Raw genomic sequence first — 23,289 nt, forward strand, 5'->3', positions numbered from 1 at the left:
CAAGATGGCTCCAAAGAAATAGTTATGACTTGGTTTGGATGGACTTTATCGAGTTCTGTCCGAGAATGTAGTTAATGATGAATGGTTTTTAACACTTTTGTTTCCTGTTGAGAAGGCAGCATTACAGGGGAAGCTCTGACCAATAAATAAGTTGTCCTAGACAGCCAGCTTTTTCTGAAGAGCAAGAAGAAAAAATGTAGGTTGAGATAGTTTTTAAATAATAACTTCTGTCTGCCTTCTAATGGATGGAATTCAGCTGTTTGAATTCATCTTTTCTTTATGGATGAGATGAGACCTCCAGGTTCCTATTTCTGATACAACTCATGAATGAATGTTAACACCTCCTCATGGACGATTCTTGTAAATAAAGGTGATAATGGAAAAGTCTGCTTTTGAAAGATGGTGACACACAGAATGTTATTTGTCATCTATGACTCATTTCACATATAATTTAAAAAATATTCTTTGAAGTGGGATCAGATGTGAAAATATTCATGTGATTTGAACCACAGTCTGGACCAGAGCTGGAGATGTCCCAGTGCCACCTTGGCATCACACTAACATTTTCCTAGTTCAGTAAGAGCTACTGAGAGGACAGAAGCTAAACATCTACATTTTAATGAAGGTGAATAAAGTGCCAGGTATGTAGTGCAGAGGGAAGTGAGAGGTACTGCTAAAGTTTTCTTTCCCAGCCCAAAAATGGCAGGCTAAATCAAATACCTGCTGCTCACATTCTAATGTCCACAGCAGACCCAGTCTCTTCAGCTGTATTGTCTATTACAAAGACTGAGTATTTTATGACTCACATTGTTTTGAGAATCTTAACTGTTCTTCCAGTTAAACCTCAGCAGTTTAAAAGAATTTATATTTCTTTTAACAGAAAATATTAGGCTAAAGCACCTTGTGAGCAACGACAGCTCAGATAGTGAAGATGAATCACAGCATCCAAAAGGTAAGGAAATGCTCAGATTTCATTTCATCATTTCCTTTTTCCATCACCTTTTGTGTGGCTCAACAATATAGAGAACAAGAGACCCCAGGAGATTCTGGGCTTCACTTCGTGTCTCCTGCTCAAGCTGGTCATCAGGGCATTCTCTCACACACGTCTGGAATTTCACATACACCCAGAAATGTGGTTTGCTGGGCCAGAAGTCTGTTTCCAGCAAGCTGCCGAGCTCAGGGGCACCTTGGAATTGTTGCCAGCCCCCTAAACCAACACTGTGATCCATTGTTTTCGAGGGTTTCCTGATGAAATATTTACCTGAGAATGGTTTAATGTATGTTTCCAGCATTCACAGGTGTCTTCTAGCACCTTTACAAATGACACCTGATATAGGAATTTCCTTGTGTTTGTAACAATGCCCAAATCCAGGTGCCCAGAAGAGGCACAAAGAGAATGTTGGGCAGTAGGAAGAAAAGATTCTATTGACAGTTATCTCTTTAAGTATCTAAAGCACCTGGAGATTTCTTAACTTTCTGTATTTGATGGTATTTTTGGGGTGATTTTCACCTGCAAAAATCAAAAAGTGGAGCAAACATGGGAATGCAGCTCTTTGTGATTTTGAGCTACACAAAAAAAGAAAATCCTATATGGTGAGACAGGGAATTGTGTCATTATCTCAGCTCAGTGATTTCTTCTTCAACTCCCCTTATGTATAAAAACTGTAGGTGGTACCAGGTTTTGTGTTTATTTGTGGATTTCCTGTTTAAACACTACAGCCAGCACCAAACACATTTCTCTCCCAGTTTGTAGCCATAGGGAGCACCCCACAAATCTGGGATTGTAAACACTTGGAAATCCTTTTTACTTCCATAGAATGTTATTGGACAGATGTTGGACTTCTCTGATGCTTGTTTTCTCTCTACTTATATAAAACTCAGGTTCTTTAGAGCCTGGGTTAAAGAGGCAAGTTTAGGAGCTGGATTTAAAGTATCAAGCTTGAGCCTGAATTATTTTCTTACTCAAAACACCCCGGAAAGTCAAGTTTTGACAGGTGAATGAATACAGGGTGGTGCCAGACCAGGTCATTTTTACTGTGAGCTCCAACTGCAGACATCTAAGTCTGGATCTTTCACTGTACTCTTTCGTTAATTAAAGCCAGATACTAATTGTAGTTTACAATTTACTGTACTGATAACGTCAGGTATTTTAAAATTCTCATGCTAAAACATCCTTTATGCAGACTAACTCTGTTTTTCTGAGTAAAGCTGGATTTTTAACAGGCAGGAAAGATGGAGAAGGCTGTCAGTGCACATCCAGATGAATTTATATCTATGTCAAGTATGGATCTTATTGTCTCAGGTCTATCCCTGAGCCCAGCAGAGCTTACAAATAAAGCCCTCAGACTAGTTAAGTCTTGCTCAGGTCATCTAACATTCCCACTCTATTTTCCTGATGGACACATCCATGCTATTGTGGGGCAGATGAAATGTTTCACTGGGCTGTGAAGTTGGAAGGATGGATTCTCTGCACTCCTCTGAAATCATTGTGTCAAAGCTCCATCATCCAGCCCCTGGCTCATTGAAAGAATTTTTTTTTTTGGTAGGTCCCTGAAACACTGGAGTTACGCTCTCCTGTGTTTAAATACCACAGCTGGGTGTTTTAATTTTTGTATGCAGGCACAGAGGGCGCTGAGGCCAAGCGGGAGAGGCTGCAGGAGAGCAGCCAGGAGAGCAGCCAGGAGAGCTGGGTGCAGCGCATGCTGATGGCCCTGGTGGGGGACAGCGCCCTGTTCAACACGCGCGAGGGTCGCGCCGGCAAGGTGCACAACTTCATGCTGGGGCTGAACCTCAACAGCTGCTACCCCCTGTCCCCTCTGGCTGAGCTGCTTACCCAGGAGTCCCTGGAAGAGGAGGAGCCGGCTGCAGTTGCAGGTCAGTTCCCAGAGCACTGGTGCTGTGTGTGGTAATTAATGAAGCCAGAGGGTTCCCAGCGCGGTGACATCTCACCAGGGGGGTCACAGCTGCTGTCTGCTCCCTGCCCTGTCTCTTGGCACAGCGTGTGGAACAGCCACTGGACGGACAGGGGCTCTTCAGAAGGGGATCGAGCTGCTTTTGTGTATGGTGCACTTTGTTACATCCACTTTCTCACTGTCTGGGTCCTGAGGGTATCCAGGTTGTTCCTTGGCTCTTATTGATGCTAAGCCTGCTGGTGGAAATGAAACTTTTCCTTGGTCTCCTGCACGACATCCCTGTTGCAAAACCTTTGTAGCTCATCTGCTGTCTTCATCTTTTGAGAAACCCCAGGAGGCAACACACTTCTTCACTTGTATGATCATAGAATCAGTGCATTTGTGAAGGAACCCGTCAGGATAATGGATAACCCCTGACCCTGCCCAGACACCCCAACAATCCCACCCTGTGCATCCCTGAGAGCATTGTCCAAAAGCTCCTGGAGCTCTGGCAGCCTTGGGACCCATTCCCAGGGGAGACTGTTCAGTTCCCAACAACCTCTGGAGGAAGAACCTTCTCCCTGAGCTCCAGCCTGGTCCTGCCCTGGCACAGTCGATAGAGTCTTACTTTGCTGACACCGTGTTCTTCCCAGTGTGAATCCACCTGACGAACCACTCCCATTCCAGGGTCCCTGATGTGCAGGTGCATCCACATTTCATGTTGGCTTAAGCAAGAATGTGGATAGAGGATAAGAAATTAAGAAAAATACAAATTTGCAAAAGAAGTCCAAAGTCTTTCCCCACTCCATGAGGGATGTGGCGTGTGGGACAGTAGCTATGAAGATTAATTGTGTTTGGTTAGGAATTTGGAGCTTTTGCCTTAGTGTTCACTGCAATCTGTTCAGTGAAAGGCAGTTAATTTCTTGGTGTTCTTCTGGCACTGGAAGTGTCCAAGCCCAGGCTGGACAGGGCTTGGAGCAACCTGGGATAGTGGAAGGTGTCCCTGCCCGTGGCAGGGAGTGGCACTGAGTGATCTTCAAGGTCCTTTCCAACCCAACCCATCCCTTCATTCTGTGATCCATCAAGCAAAGAACAGCTGTTCCTCTCTGAAGGGGGTGTTCCTTCCAGGCTGTTCCTCCCAGCACAGCCCTACCAACCATCCCTGATGACAGCAACATTCTCCTCAGCCCTCATCTCCTATTCAGAAAAAGGAGATTGTCCCCGCCACTCATTAAGCAACAGTAAATACCAGATGTCATTTAAAAGCTTAAGTAGCAGCCATCCTCTAATGTGTATTTGTTAATGTAACAAATCCCTTGTAGGGCTTGAAGAGTAATTTCCATCTGGACTCCACTTTCTAAATATTTCTGTCATCTCAGAGGTGTTTACAACTGGTAGTCTTAATATTTATAGTACTTGGAAAAGAGGCAGGAAAGTGCGTAGGAAATTTATGGTTGGAAAAAATGACAATTGATGAGAATTTTGCACTATTACTTGGAGTGCCTGAAACTTCTATGGGTTAAAATGGGTAAAGTTCGACATGACTGCAGCTTTTTGCTGTTAACCAAAGCCCCCATTCATAAACCTGCAGTAACAACTCAGATCTGACAGCTGCGAGTGGTTGCAATATTACAGTCAAGAATAGTTAAAAACCCCTTGAAACGTCAGTAGTTAATATAAAATGTAATCATTCCGTAGTGTGATGAGTGTATCCACATTTTAATGCTGTGCATTTTCCTAATATATGGAAGAGCTGAGGGGCCCAGAGGCGCAGATAGAAAGGAGGCTGTGATATAAAATTTAAATCCTTAGATTAGCATGGCACTGGATACATTTAAGCTGTGCATATTTATTCCTAGCACTGGCAGTTTACCTGTCAGCTTGGGTGCAGAGAGAAGTCTGTATTGCTTTAAGTCTTACTCTCCTTTATTGCCAAACACTCCAAAGGAGAAATAAGTGAATCAAAAAGGATATCAATAATCCTTTCCATCTCCAGTTGTCCCAAACCCTCTGCAGAGGATGAACTGTGGCTCACCTAAAGCAATCTAACAGTCATTACTGAGGATTGAATTTAGGGTCTGCAGTGCCTGCAGCAGAGATCCCAGCCACTCAGTCTGGAAGTAAAACCCTTGGCTTTGCTTATCCCCAGATTCTATTTGTGGAGTTAATGCTACGTGTTTCCTTATTTCATCAGGAATGATTTCATTGTGAACTCAGAGTTGTTTCTTTTCTTGATGTTACAACACACCAGAACAATTTAAGAAAATGCCAAGTGCATAACAATGGGGGAAAATAACCCCTAATCTCTGCTTCCTGATTTTGGTATTTATAGAAACACTTGTAGTAGATGGACGTCAGTAGCAAATGCCCTTCTCATCTCCCCTCCTTCCACGGGAGCTGCTGTCTGTGGCAGATTTGGTCTCTAGGATGTGCCCTCTTTATAATTTCCTAACAAATATCTATCTGTGTGTCCCATTGCTGGGAAGTTGACAGGACTGAGCTGGCTAAACATGGAGCTGGGCTGGTAAACACAGACCCACAGAGTTGTTTAGGCTGGAAAAGACCTTTAAAATTATCAAGTCCAACCATCAACCCAGCACTGCCACTAAGCCCTGTCCCCAAGTGCACATCCTTGCATTTTCTCCCAGTTTGCTGCCTGATGGACTGGAAGGTGCTGGTAATAGGAATGCATCTTTCCTAAAAGGCTGAAAATTCGTGTCCCAGGCTCTGGGTTTGTATGAAGACTGTGATTACTGAAACTCATTTATATGGCTGTTATAAATTTATTGATGACATTAAGACATTTTCTCCTTTAAAATACAGTAAGGTTATTTTGATAAATTTGATTTTAGGGTCATGAGAGCTGTAAGCAATAGGACCCATCTCATTCTTCAGTGTTAGGAAGAAGTTTGTGTGGCAGTAATAACACTCTCATCACAAACACTGTTATAGCTGATGCTGTTCTTGATTAAAAGATCTTCCAAATTCAGTTTTTGTAACATAAGAAACTTGAACAAAAATAATTTTGCGATTTTTTAGAAGTTCTAGTGAGAACAATGGTTAAATTATGTTTGATGTGTTGTCTTTAAACAAGAAGAGAAAAACCAAATTGATCTACTTGTGCTAAAAGGAACTGTAGTCAGTGCGGGTTTTTTACAATTTTTAAACATTGTGATGAGTTTGATAAATACTGATACATTTTCATTCATTTATGCTAATTCATGATTATGAAACATATCTGGCTCTAAAATAGATTTATAAACACACCTAGACCTTTAGCAATAGGCAATGATTTTACAATCTTCTCTCCTTTAGAAATCCAGGCAAATAGTGGGAAAATGGTGCCTCATTACTAGGAAAAGGGTTCTCTTGTAAATAACAACAGAAATAAAAAATGAAATAATCTGTTTTAAGATTTGGTTTGGTGCTCACAACATGCTGCTCTCGAAATGACAGGGACGAGAGTTAGAATAATTTTTGATGGATTTCCTTTGCTTCAAAAATTCCCCCTTTTTTTTTTTTCTTTCCAGGTGGCTATCATTGTCAATAAGTAGGTGTCAGGAAATTCAATTATAGCAGAAATAATTGTATTTTTCTATCCAGCATTCCTTACATTACACTGCCCTCTACAGATATGAGCATTAGATTTTTGTTAAAAAGCAAAACGATGTACTGGAAATATTTCTAAGGTCTGAAACAAGAAAAGACTGTCAGGGGAAAAATTTTAAGTACAGCAGTTTACTAGTGTCCAGAGACTTTCGTATTCTAGTGTCCAGAGACCTGGTAAGTATGAAGATACCCAGGAAAGTGGAGTGGTTTTTCCTGGGCTGCACCCAAGGGAATGTTGGGGTTAGAGGGAAACATTGTCAGGCTGGGCTTAGAGAAAAGAGTGGTGGATACCACACTAGGACAGCACCAGCAGCAAGTGGCTGACAGGGAATTCTGTCCATTCTGTCATTAAATTATGGATATGGATATGGGTCACTATTTGTCTTTGTTCCTGGTGGAGTGGTGAGTGTGAGGTCATCAGGTCTGGTGCAGGTTGAAAAACAAGACCTGACAGTCCCAACTGAATGAGAAGAAGCAGACACAGACAAATGACACAGGAGGGCAGAGCCACATTAAGAGTTTTTGGGTAAATTTGGGAGAGTTGGGAATGACGTGGGAGGGAACCTGGGGGAATAGGTTTAGCCAGAGGTTGTAGGACACTGAGGGGGTGACAGAATGGTTGGAAGACCTCTGGAGATCACCCAGTCCAACCCCCTGCCCAGGCAGGGTCACCCAGAGCAGGTGACACAGGGACACATCCATGGGGTTTGGGATGTCTCCAGAGAGGGAGACTCTGTGCACTCCCCAGGCAGCTGTTCCAGGGCTCTGCACCCTCCAAGGAAAGAACTTCTTCCTCATGTTGAGGTGGAACTTGTTCTGTTTTAGTTTATGGCCATTGCACCTTGTCCTGGCACCACTGAACAGAGTCTGGGACCATCCCCTGACACCCTGACACACATTATGGCATGTCTCTTAACATTCCATAAACTTTTTCCTTTGTGTTTGGATTGTTTGGGATGGTGGAGTGAAGGTGGGAGGGCTGGGATCAAACCTGGATGTTTGTTCCCTTTGGTTTTCCTCAAGCCACCTCTGGGTCTGCCTCGTGAACTTGGCCTCCTGAGGGCCCTTACAGTTCTGTCTGTTCACCTCATTCTCCAGTTTTTAAGAGTTTCAGTTACACTTGAATCCATGGTGTGTTTACAGGGGATGCACTGTGCAGTTCAAATTCCATGCTCTCTCCAGAACTTAGGGAGACACTGGAAAGCTCCTCAGAACCTCAGTTCTTAACTCAGGTATCCCTGGTTTGGTTTTCCTGTGTTCCACGCAGATCCTGACGAGTTTGAGAGGATCTATGAGCCCCTGGATGTGAAGAGCAAGAAGATCCACATCGTAGACAGTGGGCTGACCTTTAACCTGCCCTACCCGCTCATCCTAAGGCCCCAGAGAGGTGTGGATCTCATCATCTCCTTTGATTTCTCAGCCAGGCCAAGTGATTCCAGCCCTCCTTTCAAAGTAAGTGACACAGGCCCTTCCTTTCTTGGTTTCAGGAGTTTAAGGTGACTCAGTTCTATTCCACATGGTCTCAGAAGGGCCTTGGTGCTGTTGTATCTACAGCTTTGGAATATTTCTTTCCACGTCAAGGCAGAATACTGCCCTGTGCCTCAGTTCCTGTTTACATGCCTTCTGTGAGGCAACTGGCACAAAGAGGGATATTGAAATTCCTTTGAAGTAGGAGCTTGGTTGTTTTTATGGAAGTTTTGCTTTGGCACTGTTTGCAGAGTTTTATTTTCTGCCAGAATTAAACAATTAAGTCATTTTCCTTGCTGTACTCTCCCTCTGCCCAGCTGCTCTCCTCTGTGTGCTGTGATGTAAATGGATGGTTTCATGTCATCATCTTGCAGAAGTGCATCATCTCAGGATTGCTAAATAAATAATCTTTTGGAATCAGGGCTAACTATTCCTTTACATCTCACTGGGATAATCCCAGAACTAGTTTAAGTGGGACTCTTAAATCCATCCAGACCAGCACAAAACAGCAAGAGGAAAACAGGGAGTAAGTGCCATGCTGTTTTCTGCAGCAGGTGTGGAAAGCACAGCTGTCAGTCTGTACAGCCTGCACATCCACACAGCTCCAGCTGATCCCAAGGCCTTCACATGGATCATTTTGGTAACTACAGAAAAACCAGCACTTCAGAGACCTACTGTGAGGGTCTCATTTCGTGCTGTGGTTTAGTGGGCATGGTGGGATTTGGTTGATCTGTGTGATCTTGGAGGTCTTTTCCAACATTAACGATTCTGTCATCCTCAAAAAAAGAGGCATTATTTATTTCAAACCCAAATGGATTTTTAAAACAATTTTTAAGGGAAGTCAGAAAATATTCCTGTTTGAGAAACAACTGACATTCCTTGTTGCTTTACAGACAAATTTCAGTTTGAACAGAGAATTCTTTTCCTTGAGCTGCTATGGAGTGACAAAACCCCAAAATAACATCAGAAAATAACAGCAGTAACAAAATGAGCTTGAGATCAGTGCTGCCAACTGCAAAGCCAAATCACAGAATAAAAGGGAGAAATTGCTGTAATTTCTAGGTCTCTTGGGGCTACTGAGGAGAACAGAGCACTGAGAAGACTTCGAAGTCCTTGAGATCCTTTTTTTTTCTTAAATGGCTGAATCTCAGAGTGTTTTTTTTCCTTTAATATTCTATTTGCATAAAAATGTATCTCCTTTTTTTGTCAAGAGCGTTTTCCCCAGCAGCTAAATTTACTGACACAGCATTGCCATTGCCTCTGAAACATCTTTTTCCTCCCTTTTTTAACATTCCACAGGTGGAATCTGTGCAAAAGGCTGTGTATGGTCACCTCTGCTACCCTTAGCATTCTGTCTTCGTCAGCTGCAATTTTCTGGGTTGTTTTGGGGAACACTGAGAGATTAATGAGCACTCAAGTGGCATCCTGAAGATTTTTCTCTATTTTCTATTTCTATTTTCTCTATTTTCTATTTTCTCTATTTTCTCTATTGTCATTTTCAAAAGGCAAAAAATTCCCTAATACTATAAAAAATGGTGGGAAAATTAGATGGTACCTCGGGTTTTCCAGAAGTCTTTGTTGAAGGGAATGGTCTATTGTTTCTGAAGCACAGGTTGGTGTGTGCTGAGGCAGACACAGGTGTATTCCTGAGGCAGAGGACAGGAATAGGAACCAGTTCTGTCACACTGGTGCATTACAAAGAGCAAATGCCACTTCAGAAAAGGGCCTGTATCTATGGTAGCACTCTAATATTTTGCTCAATGACTAGAGCCTTGGTTTACCATTTTACACCCACTATCTCTAAATCTCTTGCATATCCAAAACAGTTGTCCAAAGAAGGATCCTATTTCATTGAAAACCAAGATTAAAGATGTTTGACCTTCCCTCTCCTCCCTCTCACACAACCTCATTACATGCTTTTGAGTCATTATTTACAAATTATCTTGTTTACTGAGTTGTCATGAGGGAAAAAACCACCTGTTTTCTAGAGCTCTTCACTTGGTGTGCTTTGAGAGGCTGCTGTATTGTGGGGATTGACTCTGAGTACAACAATGCATGGCCCAATGTTTAGGTGCTCTCAGTGGTTGCCACAGCACTGGTATTGCTTTGCAAAGTAAAATTATGGATGGCTTGTCCCTTGCTGTCAGCTCTGTAAATTCACCCCCAGGTTTCTGGGGCAGACCACATTCTTTCCTGTGACTCATGTGGCAGGTGGTGGAGCCAGAGCAGGGTGAGGTGCTCAGTGGGTCCTGCTGGGTCATCTCTGTTGAAATGGACTTGATTAGTCCTGAGAACCACAAGCTGGTTTGTGCTGGAAGGGACATTAACCTCATCCCACTGCTGCCATGGGCAGGGACACCTCCCACTGTCCCAGGTTGCTCCAAGCCCCATCCAGCCTGGCCTGGGACACTTCCAGAGATGGGGCAGCCACAGCTTCTCTGGGCACCCTGAGCCAGGGCCATCCCCACACTCACAGGGAACAATTCCTTCCCAATATCCCCTCTGACCCTGCCCTCTGGCAGTGGGAAGCCATTCCCTGTGTCCTGTCCCTCCATCCCTTGTCAACAGTCTCTCTCCATGTTTCCTGTCAGCCCCTTCAGGCACTGCAAGGCCACAGTGAGGTCACCCCAAAACTTCTCCTCTCTAGGCTGCACAATCCCAGCTCTCCCAGCATTTCCTCCCAGCAGAGCTGCTCCATCCCTCTGCTCATCCTGGTGCCTCCTCTGGACTCTCTCCATGCCCTTCCTGTGTTGGAGACTTAATAATTTATGGATTTCATTAACCACCCCACACGATCCCTGTCTCTGCAAGCCTCTTGACTTTGCAGTGGAAGCTTTTATGCACCAGAGTCTTTTTCCTCTTTCCAGGAAATCCTGCTGGCTGAAAAATGGGCCAAAATGAACAAGCTTCCTTTCCCCAAGATAGACCCCAACGTGTTTGACCGGGAGGGCATGAAGGAGTGCTATGTTTTCAAACCAAAGGACACCTCCTCAGAGAAGGACTGTCCAACCATCATCCACTTCGTGCTGGCCAACATCAACTTCAGGAAGTACAAAGCTCCAGGTGAGCTCACAATTCCTCATAGTGAATCCACCTGTTCCTCTGGAATGGCTTGGTGGTTATGTAGGGGATTAATTCAAAGGAGCCTTTAAAAATAAGGTAATAAATCCTCAGCCCTAACATTTGGATGAAATTTTTGTATTTGTCCTGTGCAGGCGTTCTCAGAGAAACACAAGAAGAGAAGGATTTTGCAGACTTTGATATTTTTGATGATCCAGATACACCTTTCTCTACCTTCAACTTCCAGTATCCTAACGAGGCTTTCAAGAGGCTCCATGACCTCATGGAGTTCAACACCCTCAATAACATGGATGTAAGTATGGGGGGTTAAAGGGGCTGGATTGTTACAGGGAGAAGTGGGTGATGTGAGTAAAGCCCTAAATCTGCCCTACAGAAGGTACAGGGCTTTGCCTGAGTGTTTGCCTGATTTTCTCATTTGGTTCTTACCTTAGTTTGGTCATTTTACCATCCCAAGCCATTCAGGATAACTGAGCAAAGGAGACTGGTAAAGATGTAAATATAATGTGCAGGATTTTATACTGTTTTTGGGGTTTTTTTGTCTGATTGGACGAAAAGGACACTGAAGTTTTCTCTAAAGGAAATTTCTTTATCAGCTAACCAGTAATAATTATTTGTAATTGATGGTCGGTGAAACATGACATCATGATCCCAACAACTGTGGAGTGACAAGTGTAATGATCATCCCAGATAAAGATATGGGGGTTTTAATCAATAAAGTGAAGAAAACTTGTTACATCGGCACAAAGGAAATAAAAGTGAAGATTTAATCTTTCTCAACATAATTACTTTCTACGTCCTTGAAGTAGGGATTTTCTCAATGTTTGGATTTACACTTCTGAATTTTTACTGGGGCTTTTTAAATACTATCTATTTTTGTGTGACTAATTTGGTGTTAGTGGCCTCCCTCATATTTTTACTAACCACATGAAAATCAGTGTTTTGTACACTCAAGAAATACTATGTGTACTAAAACGCATCGATCCCTTTGCTCGGGGATGGAGCAGAGCTAATAGTGGGAGCAGCAGCTGTTGGAGGGAGAAGGGGCTGCCTCTGTCCATCTGAGAGTGGTTCAGATGTGAGTTTTCCTGCTGGCTGTGTTGCTCCCTGCAGGTGATCAAGGAGGCGATGATGGAGAGCATCGAGTACAGGAAGCAGAACCCCTCTCGCTGCTCCGTGTCCCTCAGCAGTGTGGAGGCCAGGAGGTTCTTCAACAAGAGCAACCTCAACAACAACCACACGTAGAGGCTGTGCCTGGCCCTGCCTTTGGAACTGGAGTCAAAAGGACTTGAGTGGAGCATCCCTGCTCCTCACAGGGCTGAGCAACACTCCTAAAGGCATCTTCTTGTGAACACTCACCTCCCAATAGCATTTTGTACTGCTTTTTTAAAGAACTGAAACATTTCAGTAGGCTGAGAGTCTCATTTTTTAAACTGTGGAATTAGTCGGAGATCATTGGGTTCAGTGTCTTTCTTTTCTTATAAAATTGTAAACACTGGTTTCTTTTGGGGGGGGTAATTGTTTTTTAATTGATGCAAACTGGGCATAGCTTGAAGGGTAAGATGGAATTAGAATAAAAAAATTGAAATCCACTTTACCGCCATATGAGAATGTCTGTACCACTCAGCAAAAAACTAAACCTCTGATATTTTCTTTTTCTCATTTAATCCTCAAAATTACATTGCTTAAACTCTTGAGCTGCTGGAAACCATGTGTTAAATTATTGTCAGTTTGTGTATTTCTAACCTGAATGTTTCTTCATAAATTGACAATGCTTTTGAATTTGAGCATGATTAAAACAACACATTTCTGCAAAGGGACAGTGGCAATGTTTACTGGGAATTGGTAAAACGTGCCCAGGTAAGAATGTGAAGCCTTAACGGCTATTTGAAAAATATATTCTTAGTGCTTTGAATAATGAAAGACCATGCATAGACAGATTATTTTAGTACCATCTCAACCAGTATTGCTGTAACTCTGCAAATGCACAGAAAATGCAGCTGCACCTCTGAAAACTTTAATTGCTAAAATCAGTAAATCCCTGGGAAGGGAAATAATTACAATGCATTTCTTTTAACAGCCGCTGCACCAAAAGAATCATGGAATGGTTGGGGGTGGAAGAGACCTTAAAGTTGATCTCATTCCACCTCCTGCCATGGACAGGGACACTTCCCACTAACCTAGGTTGGTTCCAGTCTACATGCAAAGTTCTGTGGTTAAACAACATTTCCTGTATTGATCAATAGGTTTTATTTCTGTTTGAGTTAGTGCATGTTTAAAATCAAGAGAGAAAATAAAAGTAACTTATCTTAGTGCTGCATAATTTAAACATTTTCCATAATTTCTGGAATACAGAAAGGAACTGGTACCATTATATTATTGTAATATTTTCTTTTAAATGTTGTTTTTCCTTTTGGTAATGTAATATTTGTATTTTTTATTTTATTATATGTACCTACTCTGTTTCATGGAAGAGTTTTATCATGCTTTATACAGTTTATAGTATCACAGTGTTACCAGATGATAAAAAATAAAATTATATTTGTCACCTGCTGTTTTCAGACAGTTTTTATTTTGATAATTTGAGGGCTATCTTTAGTTTTTTTGTGAAGAGATGTGGAGCAGCTCGATGGTGTGGGGCAGCTCACAAGACTGACAGTGCACAGGATGAGTCTTTGCTGCCTTTAATCTTGCATTCCTTATGAAGCAAGGGAGTTCCTTAGGCATTATTAAAAATAATGTGGAAGAAGAATAATAATGCAGGAAAAGCCCTCTTTTGACAAACAATGTGGCACCAACCACGCAGAGTTTTTCCATATCTAGAAATGTAATCCTTTGTTTCTCATTTTCCCTCCCTTTAATCCAGGTTCTTCTGCTTAATGTGTACAGCATGTGGTCCCTAGGAGGCAGACAAAGGTGGATTTAGAGAATTAATTATTTCAGGCTTCAAACATTACTGTAGGGGCAGCACATGGAAGATCCTTCGTGCCTGAAGGACATGGAAGTGCCACTCTGCACTGGTGAAGCCTCGGGTGAGCTCAGTTCCTGGAAAACAGCTGTGGTGGGTACTGGGAAAGGGAAAGGGCTGTTGTGGGCTCTGGAGAACAGCTCTGGTGAGCCCTGGAACATTGTCACAGTGCAGCTGGTCTGAGGCTGCCCCCCAGACTCCACCAGCCTGGAAGTAAACAAATCCCTGGGTGAGGCAAGGATGGGATAGAGTCAAACTCAAACACGGCATCCCAGGCAGTCTCATTCAGCCCTGAATGCAGGTGGATCACTGGCCAGGGAGCTGGGCTGTGATGAGACCTCAACCAGTCACATATGGAAGTGCCCCTGTGAAACAAGGCAGTGAACAATAAACAAGGCTGCTTGTTGACCCTCAGTGAGCCCTGTGTCATTTCTTTCTTGAACCAACGACCCCAGTTAATAGAAAACAGCTCTGGTGAGCTCTGGAGAACAGCTCTGGTGAGCTCTGGGGCACCTGGCACAGAGCATTGAGCTTCTCTTCCTCGGAGCAGGCTGCAGTGCTGGGATGGACATTGGAAATCTCTGCCTGCCTTTTCCTTCACCAGCAGAAGGGAATTCTCAGAATAAATCCCACTGACCTGGGGAGCATTGGAGCTCTGGAGCGGTGACCTCGGTGTGTTACTGTAGGTGAGAAGAAAATCCATTTTTTCAGGGAATGGGGCTGCAGCCAGTGCCCTTTCCTGTTCCCCTGGGCATATTTTGTCTGTGGGATGAAACGTGAGTGATCACCTGCAGAGCTGTTCCTACAGAACACACAGAGCTGGTGTTCCTGGGGAACTGCTTGTGCCCAGGAGTGGATGTGGGATCAGATGCCAGGAGCTGGTTGTGCAACTACTCGTGTTGACGTAACAGGTTTTGCTCTGGTGCTCACGGGAAGCAGAGCCGAGCAGACATTTCCTGGAGCTGTAAATTCAGCCCTCGCTGGCTGCTGGCACCTGGGATGGACAGGTTTGTGTGGGGATGTGACTCAGCCGGGAGGTTGCGCAGGGCCCTCCGGCGTGGAAGGCAGGGGCTGTGAGGGCTCCCAGGAATTCCCCATGGCAACACAAACACAGCACGGCTGTGCGTGAGGAGCAGGCACTGGGGCAAAGCGAGGACACGGCAACTCCTTAACCTTTACACAAACCAAACCCCACAGGACTGGGCCCGACAGGAACAGGAATTCTTATGTGGATGTGTAACCCATGTGTGCCAAGCCCCACAAACGTGAAATTAGAGACCAAAGCCAAGCCTAAAGACTCCTGGTTTTCGTTAGGTTTAGTCAGGAGATGTTTGGGAACAGAACTCCCAAAGCAGGATGCCATGAGCTTGGAGAGATCTCAGGGGTGCCAGAAACACAGCCAGGTCTGAGAAAGATTTGGAGGCAAAAGAGGCACTGAAAGGGGAACCCCAGCTGGGATGGGGTCATTGGTGCTGGGCTGGGAGCCGGGTCTGATGTCTGCAGAGGGAGCTTTCCTGGGGCTTCCCTGCCACTCCATCTTCATGTGGAGCCAGCAGCTCATCCATGAGGCCATCCTGAGACTTGTCAGAAAAGCCTCGGGGAATTTAACATCAAGCCACCTTTATATTTAAATATTTTATCTTTAATCAGTACAATGCTCTTCCAGTGTGTCCTCCTCAAAGGCTATGCCAAACTGGCCACAAAAACCTGGGAAACTTGAGGTGGTTTTGGTCTTCGTGTCTCTCTCAAATTCTCACCCAGGTATATTGTATTAGACAAGTCAAAAGTGAGTAAAAAAAATTAAAATTAGGGGAAAATGGGCAGCTCTGGGCTTATTTGGTTGTGAAACTATAACATCTGCCATTGAAGAATAAACTACACTGGTGAAGCTACACCTCCCCATTTCTGGAAATGTCCAAGACCAGGTTAGAAAAGGCTTGGAGCAACCCAGGATATTGGAAGGTGTCCCTGCCCATGGCAGGGAGTGGCACTGGATGGGCTTTAAGGTTTCTCCCAAACCAAACCGTTCCATGATTTTATGATTCTAAAGTTGTATCATTTGTTTGGGAGCATTTCGTAATTTAGCTACATTTCTGCTCCTCACTCAACTTTTTGGATGGACTGGGGGGATGGATGGCTGGGCCAGCACTGACAGCATGGGACACAAGATTTGTGCCAGGCAGTCTGTAAATTCTGGGATGAGGAGGAGTACATAAAAGACACGCTCCACATCCCACTGGTGCTTAACGCCTTCCAGACGTTTTCTCACAGCTTGTTTAGGGCGTGTGCTGGAAAACACAAACCAGAATTAACACCTTGGCTTCGGAAGAGATTGAGGGAAGTGTTTCGCCAGCGTGTTTGGGAAGCAGAGACACTGATGCTTTGCAGATGTGGAGTCAATGCAAATCCTTCTGGTCCGGTTTTACCAAACCCCAGGGATTTGCCTGGGGGGATTTTTGTGTGACGGTCAGCCCTGCTTCTGGCACTAACAAATCCCTGGATGCTGCCAGCACAGAGACAGCCTGGAGGGCTGGGGTCGGGTGTGTGGGGGGAAGGTCCCTCTGCTCCTCCTGGGGCTCTCTCTCGCTGTTGGCTGTGGATTGTGGGGTGGGATGAGCCATGGGAGCAGAGGCTGAAAGGAGGGAGGTTTGCATCCAAACCTGTGCCGTGGGCGGTCTCAGAGTTTGTTTATGATGTCCCTTATAAAGCTGAGAGGAAGCTGTTTTGAACTGATGCTTTTTTGACGTTGCAGAAGTCCAGCAGTTAGTAATGCTGTTTAACTCATTTGCTGTTCCTCCCTCAGCTACAAGCCTCTTTTAACACCTTGTTTAAAACCATATTTTAAACCCATTTTTAGGTAAAGAAATTTATTCCAGGTGATACAGAGCAGGTTTCAATGCCCCACCAGACCACAGGCCTTTTTCTGGTGTTGCCTCTGTGTCTTTCCTCTCTTTTTTTTTCAAGGGCTGCCAGAAAACAAATGAGAGAATAATTTGACATCTGAAATCCACGTGTCTTTATTGCTCACTTCATTTTATTTTATTTTGGAATCTTGGGATCATAGAATCATTAAGGTTGGGAAAGACCTCACAGATCATCTAATCCAACCATCAGCCCAGCACCACCACCAGGTTCAGCACCAAACCCTGTCCCCAGGTGCCACATCAACATTTTTTGGTGACTCCACCATGCTCTGTGACATGGCTGTGAGCTGGGATAGCTGGAAGATCCAGCAGCAGGTGTGGGGTGGTGTGAGGGAGCAGTGTTTCGGTGTAAATTGTTTGAAATACAGGAAATCTTCATCTTCTAGATGAAGAACACGGGTATTTATACAGTTAGATATATGTATTTGAAATTTGTGTTCAGCTTAACAACTGTCATTGCTCAAGACCAAACCCATCCCACTTTTATTCTCACTCCTGGGGACCAGTGCACATTTCCAGCTACAGGAAGTATTTAAAGTCCTGAAGATCCCTGTCCTGCTGTTTGGTCCCTGTGTCAGGAAAGGGCAGCTGTGTTGGGGTTGGGGCTGGTCTTTGTGCTTGTAAGTGATTTAGTACCAGTGGCGAGAAGGATGAGCTGTGCAAGCAGCAAAATGTGATGACAGTGACCTAAATTTAATAAAATGCTAAAAACGGTGAAGACGTGAAAAGCAGGTGAACACTGAGGGATGCTGAGTTGCCTACTGTGGGCTTTACACACTCCCAGAGTCGGAAAGCCTCAGTCTGTCTGGAAGGCTGCAGCCTCAGGTGTTTTGTACAGCACACACTTTAATGTAGATGTTTTTTTCCAGGCAGTGATAATTGCTCAGAATAGCAGCCAAATTCCTGTCAAATTGAGTGAAATTTGAAGGCATAGAGTTGAGTCTAACATGGAATTTTGCACTACACCCAATCATCCTTCTGCCTTGAGTTCTCCCTCTGCCCAACCAAGGCAGTTCTGACCTCTTGTAACCTGGGACATGAGTGGTCTTTAATCAGTGTCATATCTTATTTAATCTTTAATAATTTAAACTTTTTAATGTTTTAATGTTTAATGTTTTGTTTTAGAACTTGGTTTTGGTGCACTGATTTAAAAGGATTTAGCAAGAGAGATCTGAACTGGACCAATGGCATGGCTGATACAGAGTAGAAAACAGGTCAGCAAATGTTATAGAATCACAGATGGGTTTGGTCTGGAAGGGACCTTAAATTTCATCCAGTTCCATGGACAGGGACACCTTCCATTGGCCCAGGTTGTTCCAAGCCCCATCCAGCCTGGCCTTGGACACTTCCAGGGATCCAGGGGCAGACACAGCTTCTCTGGGCACCCTGTGCCAGGGCTCCCCACCCTAACAGGAAACAATTCCTTCCCAATATCTCATCTAGTGTTGGTAGAGCTCACTGAAATGAAATAAACCCACCAGACCCTGTCTGATTCCTTAAACAGATGTTAAAAGAAAGGAGGGAATGACCAAAGGGGCAAGGTCCAAACCTAGCAGCTCCTGGCTGGAAAGGTGAGGCCAGAGCTCCTCCTGCAAAAATACAGCAGGGGCCAAGCTGGACAAATGTGCCCTGGGAGCTGTGCACAGGAAAGTTGCTCCATTGAGCCTGGCATATGGATCTGAAGGGAATTTGTTGTTTGAAATTTGGGTTCCTCTCAAACCAGAACGAGGAGTTGGAGCCCTGCAGCTACACGTCTGAAAGCTCAGTTTGGTGAAGTTTGAACGTTTCACTGCAATGTAAAATTCCAACATTTGTGTTCTGCAGTGTGGCCAAAGCCAATTCCTCTGCTCTGTTGTGTAATGTAATAAATGTCAGGTTGACAAATCCCACTGAAATGTTTTTTTTTTTTTATAATAGCCTGTGGTGTTGTAAGATGCGCTTAACAAATATTTGTTGGCTTAAAGGATGCCACTGAATCACTGTTCTCTGATGGCAAATCCTTGCTTATATTTTCCCAGTTCCCTGTGTGACACCGAGGAAAGCTCTTACAGAACAGAGAACTTGGTGTTATGAATCCAGAGGTAATGGCCAAACAATGGTATTTTGCCATCTAAATAAACACAAGGTATTTAGGGAAAAAAAAAATGATGTGAAGATCCAGCGTTTGCTTCCCAGCAGGAAGTGCTGGAGTGGCTCCCAGATGGTTTGGTTCCTTGGTGTCCCCAGGTCCCCAGCCCCCCTCGCTGCAGTGGGCTGAAGGTCTTTGGCAGAGCGATGTAAGAGGGAAGGGCAATCCAGGGGCTGCTCCCTGCAACACCTGGGCAGTCCCAGCCTCCCCCAGCCCGCACAGGTGAGAAAGCTCTGCCAGGCCAGCATCAGGTGCTAAATGCTGTGATCTAAGAGGCCAGTAAACGGGGATTTAATGATTCCTGACATTCCTCCTGGATGCACAAAAGCTTTTTTGCAGGACATTTAACACCTGAGTTTCCTCTGAGTAACTTGGCTGTCCCTCAGGGAACCTCTGTAACCGAATGAGCGGCTCAGGGACATCACCGTCAGTACTTCAAGATGCAAAAAAGGGGATTAACCTGAAATCATTTCAGTGGAAAACTAGACAGGTTTCAGTCTTCCCATACAGGAAGGCTTGGCTGCTCATTTGTCATCAGATTTTCTTCAGCAATCTTATCCCAAAACTTGATTTTCTCTTTCTCTACTACTCAGCGGTAATGCAGGAAAAAATAATTGTAAGTCTTCTCTTTTCTTTTTGCCTCAGAATTCTGTACATGGATACAAGACATTCATGACTGAATAGATGAGCAGCTTTACGTTTTTGGTATTCTCTAGGTAAGTGTAAGGAAAGCATGGAAAAGGCACTCTCAGTGCCTCTGTGCACTGAGCTCCCGAGTTTAACCCACCCCCCTCCACCTGTGAGTGCTGTTCAAGGTTCTAAGTTTAGTTAGTTAACTCACGGGTAATTGGCAAGCGATTTACATACCAATCTATCCACTTTGCAGGGGCTGTGGCTGTTAAAACCTCTGCCAGCCCCACAGCTCAAGTTATGAACAAGGACAACGTGTGTAAAATTATAAGAAAATAAACCTCTGCATCTAAAAGTAGGAAAATTGAGATTTCCGATGATCTTGGGGTGCCGACAAACCAAGGGAGAGCTGCTGGCCCTTTCTCCTATCCAGCAGGAATTGCAGAAGTCAGTCAGTGCCCGGGAGAGACCTTGGCACTGGCTGGGAATTGCAGTGTGGGATCCTCATGTGTCTTTCATATTTTGCTCTGAGCCTTATTGGCTTTCTTGCCTTTAGGAATTTTCAGCTGTAAAGACCTGACAGATAAGTGGCTCATAAATGAATATGTATCACTCTGAGAATGCAAGAAAGAAAATGAGAGTCTTTACTTGGGCTTAATTTTAATATATAAGGCTTTTAGATGCAGATAAACACATACATTTATTTACAGCAGTTTCTTTAGAAACAACGGAGCCAACACAACATCAAGATTTAACAGCAAACTTTGGAAGAATCCCCGGCTTTTTGTGGGTTTTGGATTGTGTCTCCGGTAATGTTTTCTGGGTGTGTTCTACTGCAGTACTTCAACTGCTGTGGTTGACATTCCATACATTCATCCATAAGAATCCCAGAATGATTTGGGTGGGAGGGACATTTAGGCTCATCTTGTTCCAGCCCTCTGCCATGGGCAGGGACACCTTCCAGTGGATAAGATCTGTTAGTTTACTGTTTTAAGAGGAGGGCACAAATGTAGTGTAGATCATTCTACCCGTGCTGATAGTATGATGGAGGGTTTGATCTCAATACCTCTTTTTTTTTTTTTTTTTTTTTTTTTTACAAGGAGCAAAAATACCTGCCACTATTTCCTAAACTTGTTTATTCTTCTCTCTCATCTTTATTTCGCTTCGGGCCCTTTGAAGGTCCTGAGGGTCACACATCCCACCTCAGAATGGCCTCTGGCACTTCCTGCATTTTGTAATCAGCAAGGGAAAGTCTTGGATTAAACATTTTCTGTGTCAGAATTCCATAGTGAGGGGACTCACATAGAGGCAGGGCTGGGGGAAGAGCCCTGGCACAGGGTGCCCAGAGAAGCTGTGGCTGCCCCAGGATCCCTGGAAGTGTCCAAGCCAGGCTGGATGGGGCTTGGAACAACCTGGGATAGTGGAAGGTGTCCCTGCCCATGGCAGGGCTGGAATGGGATGAGTCCTAGGATCCCTTACAACCCAAACCAGTCTGGGATCCCCTGAAGAACAGGAGGAATGGAGGCACCAAGAAAAGAGAAGAAATTTCAGCTTCTCTTCCCCACATCGCCATGGATATCCCTGACAGCCTGACATCCATCAAAACACCGGTGGAATTCATCTAGCCTTTTTCTGTAGCCTCGGGCAGGCAGCACTGCCGAGCTCACCGACCCTTCAGCCAAACAGGAGCACTAATGAGCCATCAGGTTTTTCCCAGGCATGCACAGCATTGTTTTAACTCTCCAACCCTGAACTAAACAAACTTTTAATTCCTTCTCGGTTAATATTTACCTGCACAAATGAGGCTGGATTATTTCACAGGTTAGTTTGTAATCGTTACCTGCTTTATTTTGTCTTCCTGACAATGAATCACAGAATCCTGAGGCTGGAAGATAGTCAAATACTGTATCAAACAGTTGCTCAGATCCACTGGGATTCTGATTAAGGACAATTGTGCAGAATCTGTATTTTTATCCAGAGCAACTTCTCTCCAATTAGTGGCTAAATTTGTTTTGGAATTTGGCAAATAACTCCTCAAGGAGAATTGTTTTTAGGAACTCGAGGAACTTTTCAGAATTGTGTAAAAACTACTAGAAATACCTCTTTGGAAATCACTGAAACTTTCAGAATTGCATAAAAATTACAAGAAATATCTTCAAAAGTCATGAATCTGTAACAGTGAGAAATGTTAACAATTAATTCACTTCCTTCATTTAGAATTAATATAGGATATGTTCCTTTGATGTGAGAAGAAAAAAAAAGATCCTGGAGAATGTTTTCTTGCTACTCTGAAATGGACATGAATGTAAATTTCTACACGTACCTTCTCAGCTGGATTTACCAGAGCTCACAATACTGGAAATGAGGTTTTACAGGGAATAGGGAGGGTCAGCTGTGCTTTCTGTTCTGGTGCACCTCTCTGAACTGCAGATGGACTCACTTCACTGCAACGAGGGACTCTGCCACCTTGAGAGCTTGTAAGGATGCTCTGTTCATAGTGGAGAAGAACGTGTGGATGACTAGTGTGGTTTGTCTAGTTTACAGACCACTGAGTGGCTATGAAGGCCAAAAATGGCTTTTTTTGCTCTGGAACATTTTCATCTGGAGTAATTGCGGAATGTTAGAGTTCATGACGGTGCATAGAGCTTGAGGGAAAGTGCGAATCTGCAGGGAATTTGATGTAGTTCAGCGGATGCACGTCACGTCTGGCACAGAAAAGGTTGTGAAAGGAAGAGGCCGTGCTGGAATCGCTTTATTTTGCAGCCTATAAAGTGCGAAGCCAAGGATGAAACAATTCCTCCTCACTTCCCGCGGATCACATTCTGTCTCCAAGAGCCCGAATCCTCAGCGGAGCTCTCAAGGGCTGCTCCCACACCAATGTGGCCGAGCCAGAAATGCGCTTGGCTTTCCCCCGGGCACATGAGCGCTCATGGAAACAACCACGCGATGGGGCTGTTGGCTTGGGAAAGAGGGAAAAGCACCGAGCCCAGCTCCAAACCAGGACACAGAGCCAAGCTGGAAGCCCCGGCAGGAGAGGAGGCGACGCTGGCTCACGGTAACAACAGTTCCATTATGCCTTGTTCCTCCTCCACAGTTTAACCTCCCGTGGCTTGAACAATATCTTGTTTCTCTTAAGGATTCAGCACCCACCAATTCGACAATAAGGTTTTCTTCGTTGTCTTGTCGACATGCACAGCAGCAGCCCAAATACGGCAGGACCGTAGACACAGCTCCAGTCCCTGACACACGTCAGTATTCAACCATACGATCAATAACAGGGTAAAAAACGCTAGTTCTTAAAGATCAGAATAATTATATTAAATAAGGAATACAATAAATAACGCATAATTAATATATAATAATAATACCTAAGGCACAAAATCTCTTTTTTAACTAATTCCAACCCCATGTCCATCCGGCAAAAAGAATTACAACCAGTGTCTTCTACAATCTGCTGAGTGTCTGTAATTTCTGTAGCTGTGCATGGGCAGAGCAGGAATGGTCACTTAAGTTCCTACAACATAACCTGTCAAAATGTTCACATCCATGCCCATGTGCTAAAAGCAAAAATTCAATTTGTGCTCAGTTTTGTAG

General features: G+C 44.1%; 1 protein-coding gene across 2 annotated transcripts in view; it reads left to right on the top strand.

The window, feature by feature from the left end:
• Nucleotides 1–13,593, top strand: part of PLA2G4A (phospholipase A2 group IVA) — a 70,544-nt gene extending 56,951 nt beyond the window's left edge. For both annotated transcript variants that reach the window (XM_088170193.1, XM_014884299.2), the window contains exons 14-19: nt 881–952; nt 2,620–2,874; nt 7,768–7,952; nt 10,835–11,030; nt 11,183–11,340; nt 12,159–13,593. In XM_088170193.1, the coding sequence (XP_088026319.1) occupies nt 881–952; nt 2,620–2,874; nt 7,768–7,952; nt 10,835–11,030; nt 11,183–11,340; nt 12,159–12,290 (998 nt within the window). In that variant the 3' untranslated portion in view covers nt 12,291–13,593. The remainder of the gene's footprint in view (nt 1–880; nt 953–2,619; nt 2,875–7,767; nt 7,953–10,834; nt 11,031–11,182; nt 11,341–12,158) is intronic.
• Nucleotides 13,594–23,289: the final 9,696 nt, after the last annotated feature.

Source organism: Sturnus vulgaris, chromosome 9, assembly GCF_052056855.1.
Source record: "Sturnus vulgaris isolate bStuVul1 chromosome 9, bStuVul1.hap1, whole genome shotgun sequence".
In the NCBI taxonomy this organism is placed as follows: Eukaryota; Metazoa; Chordata; class Aves; order Passeriformes; family Sturnidae; genus Sturnus; species Sturnus vulgaris.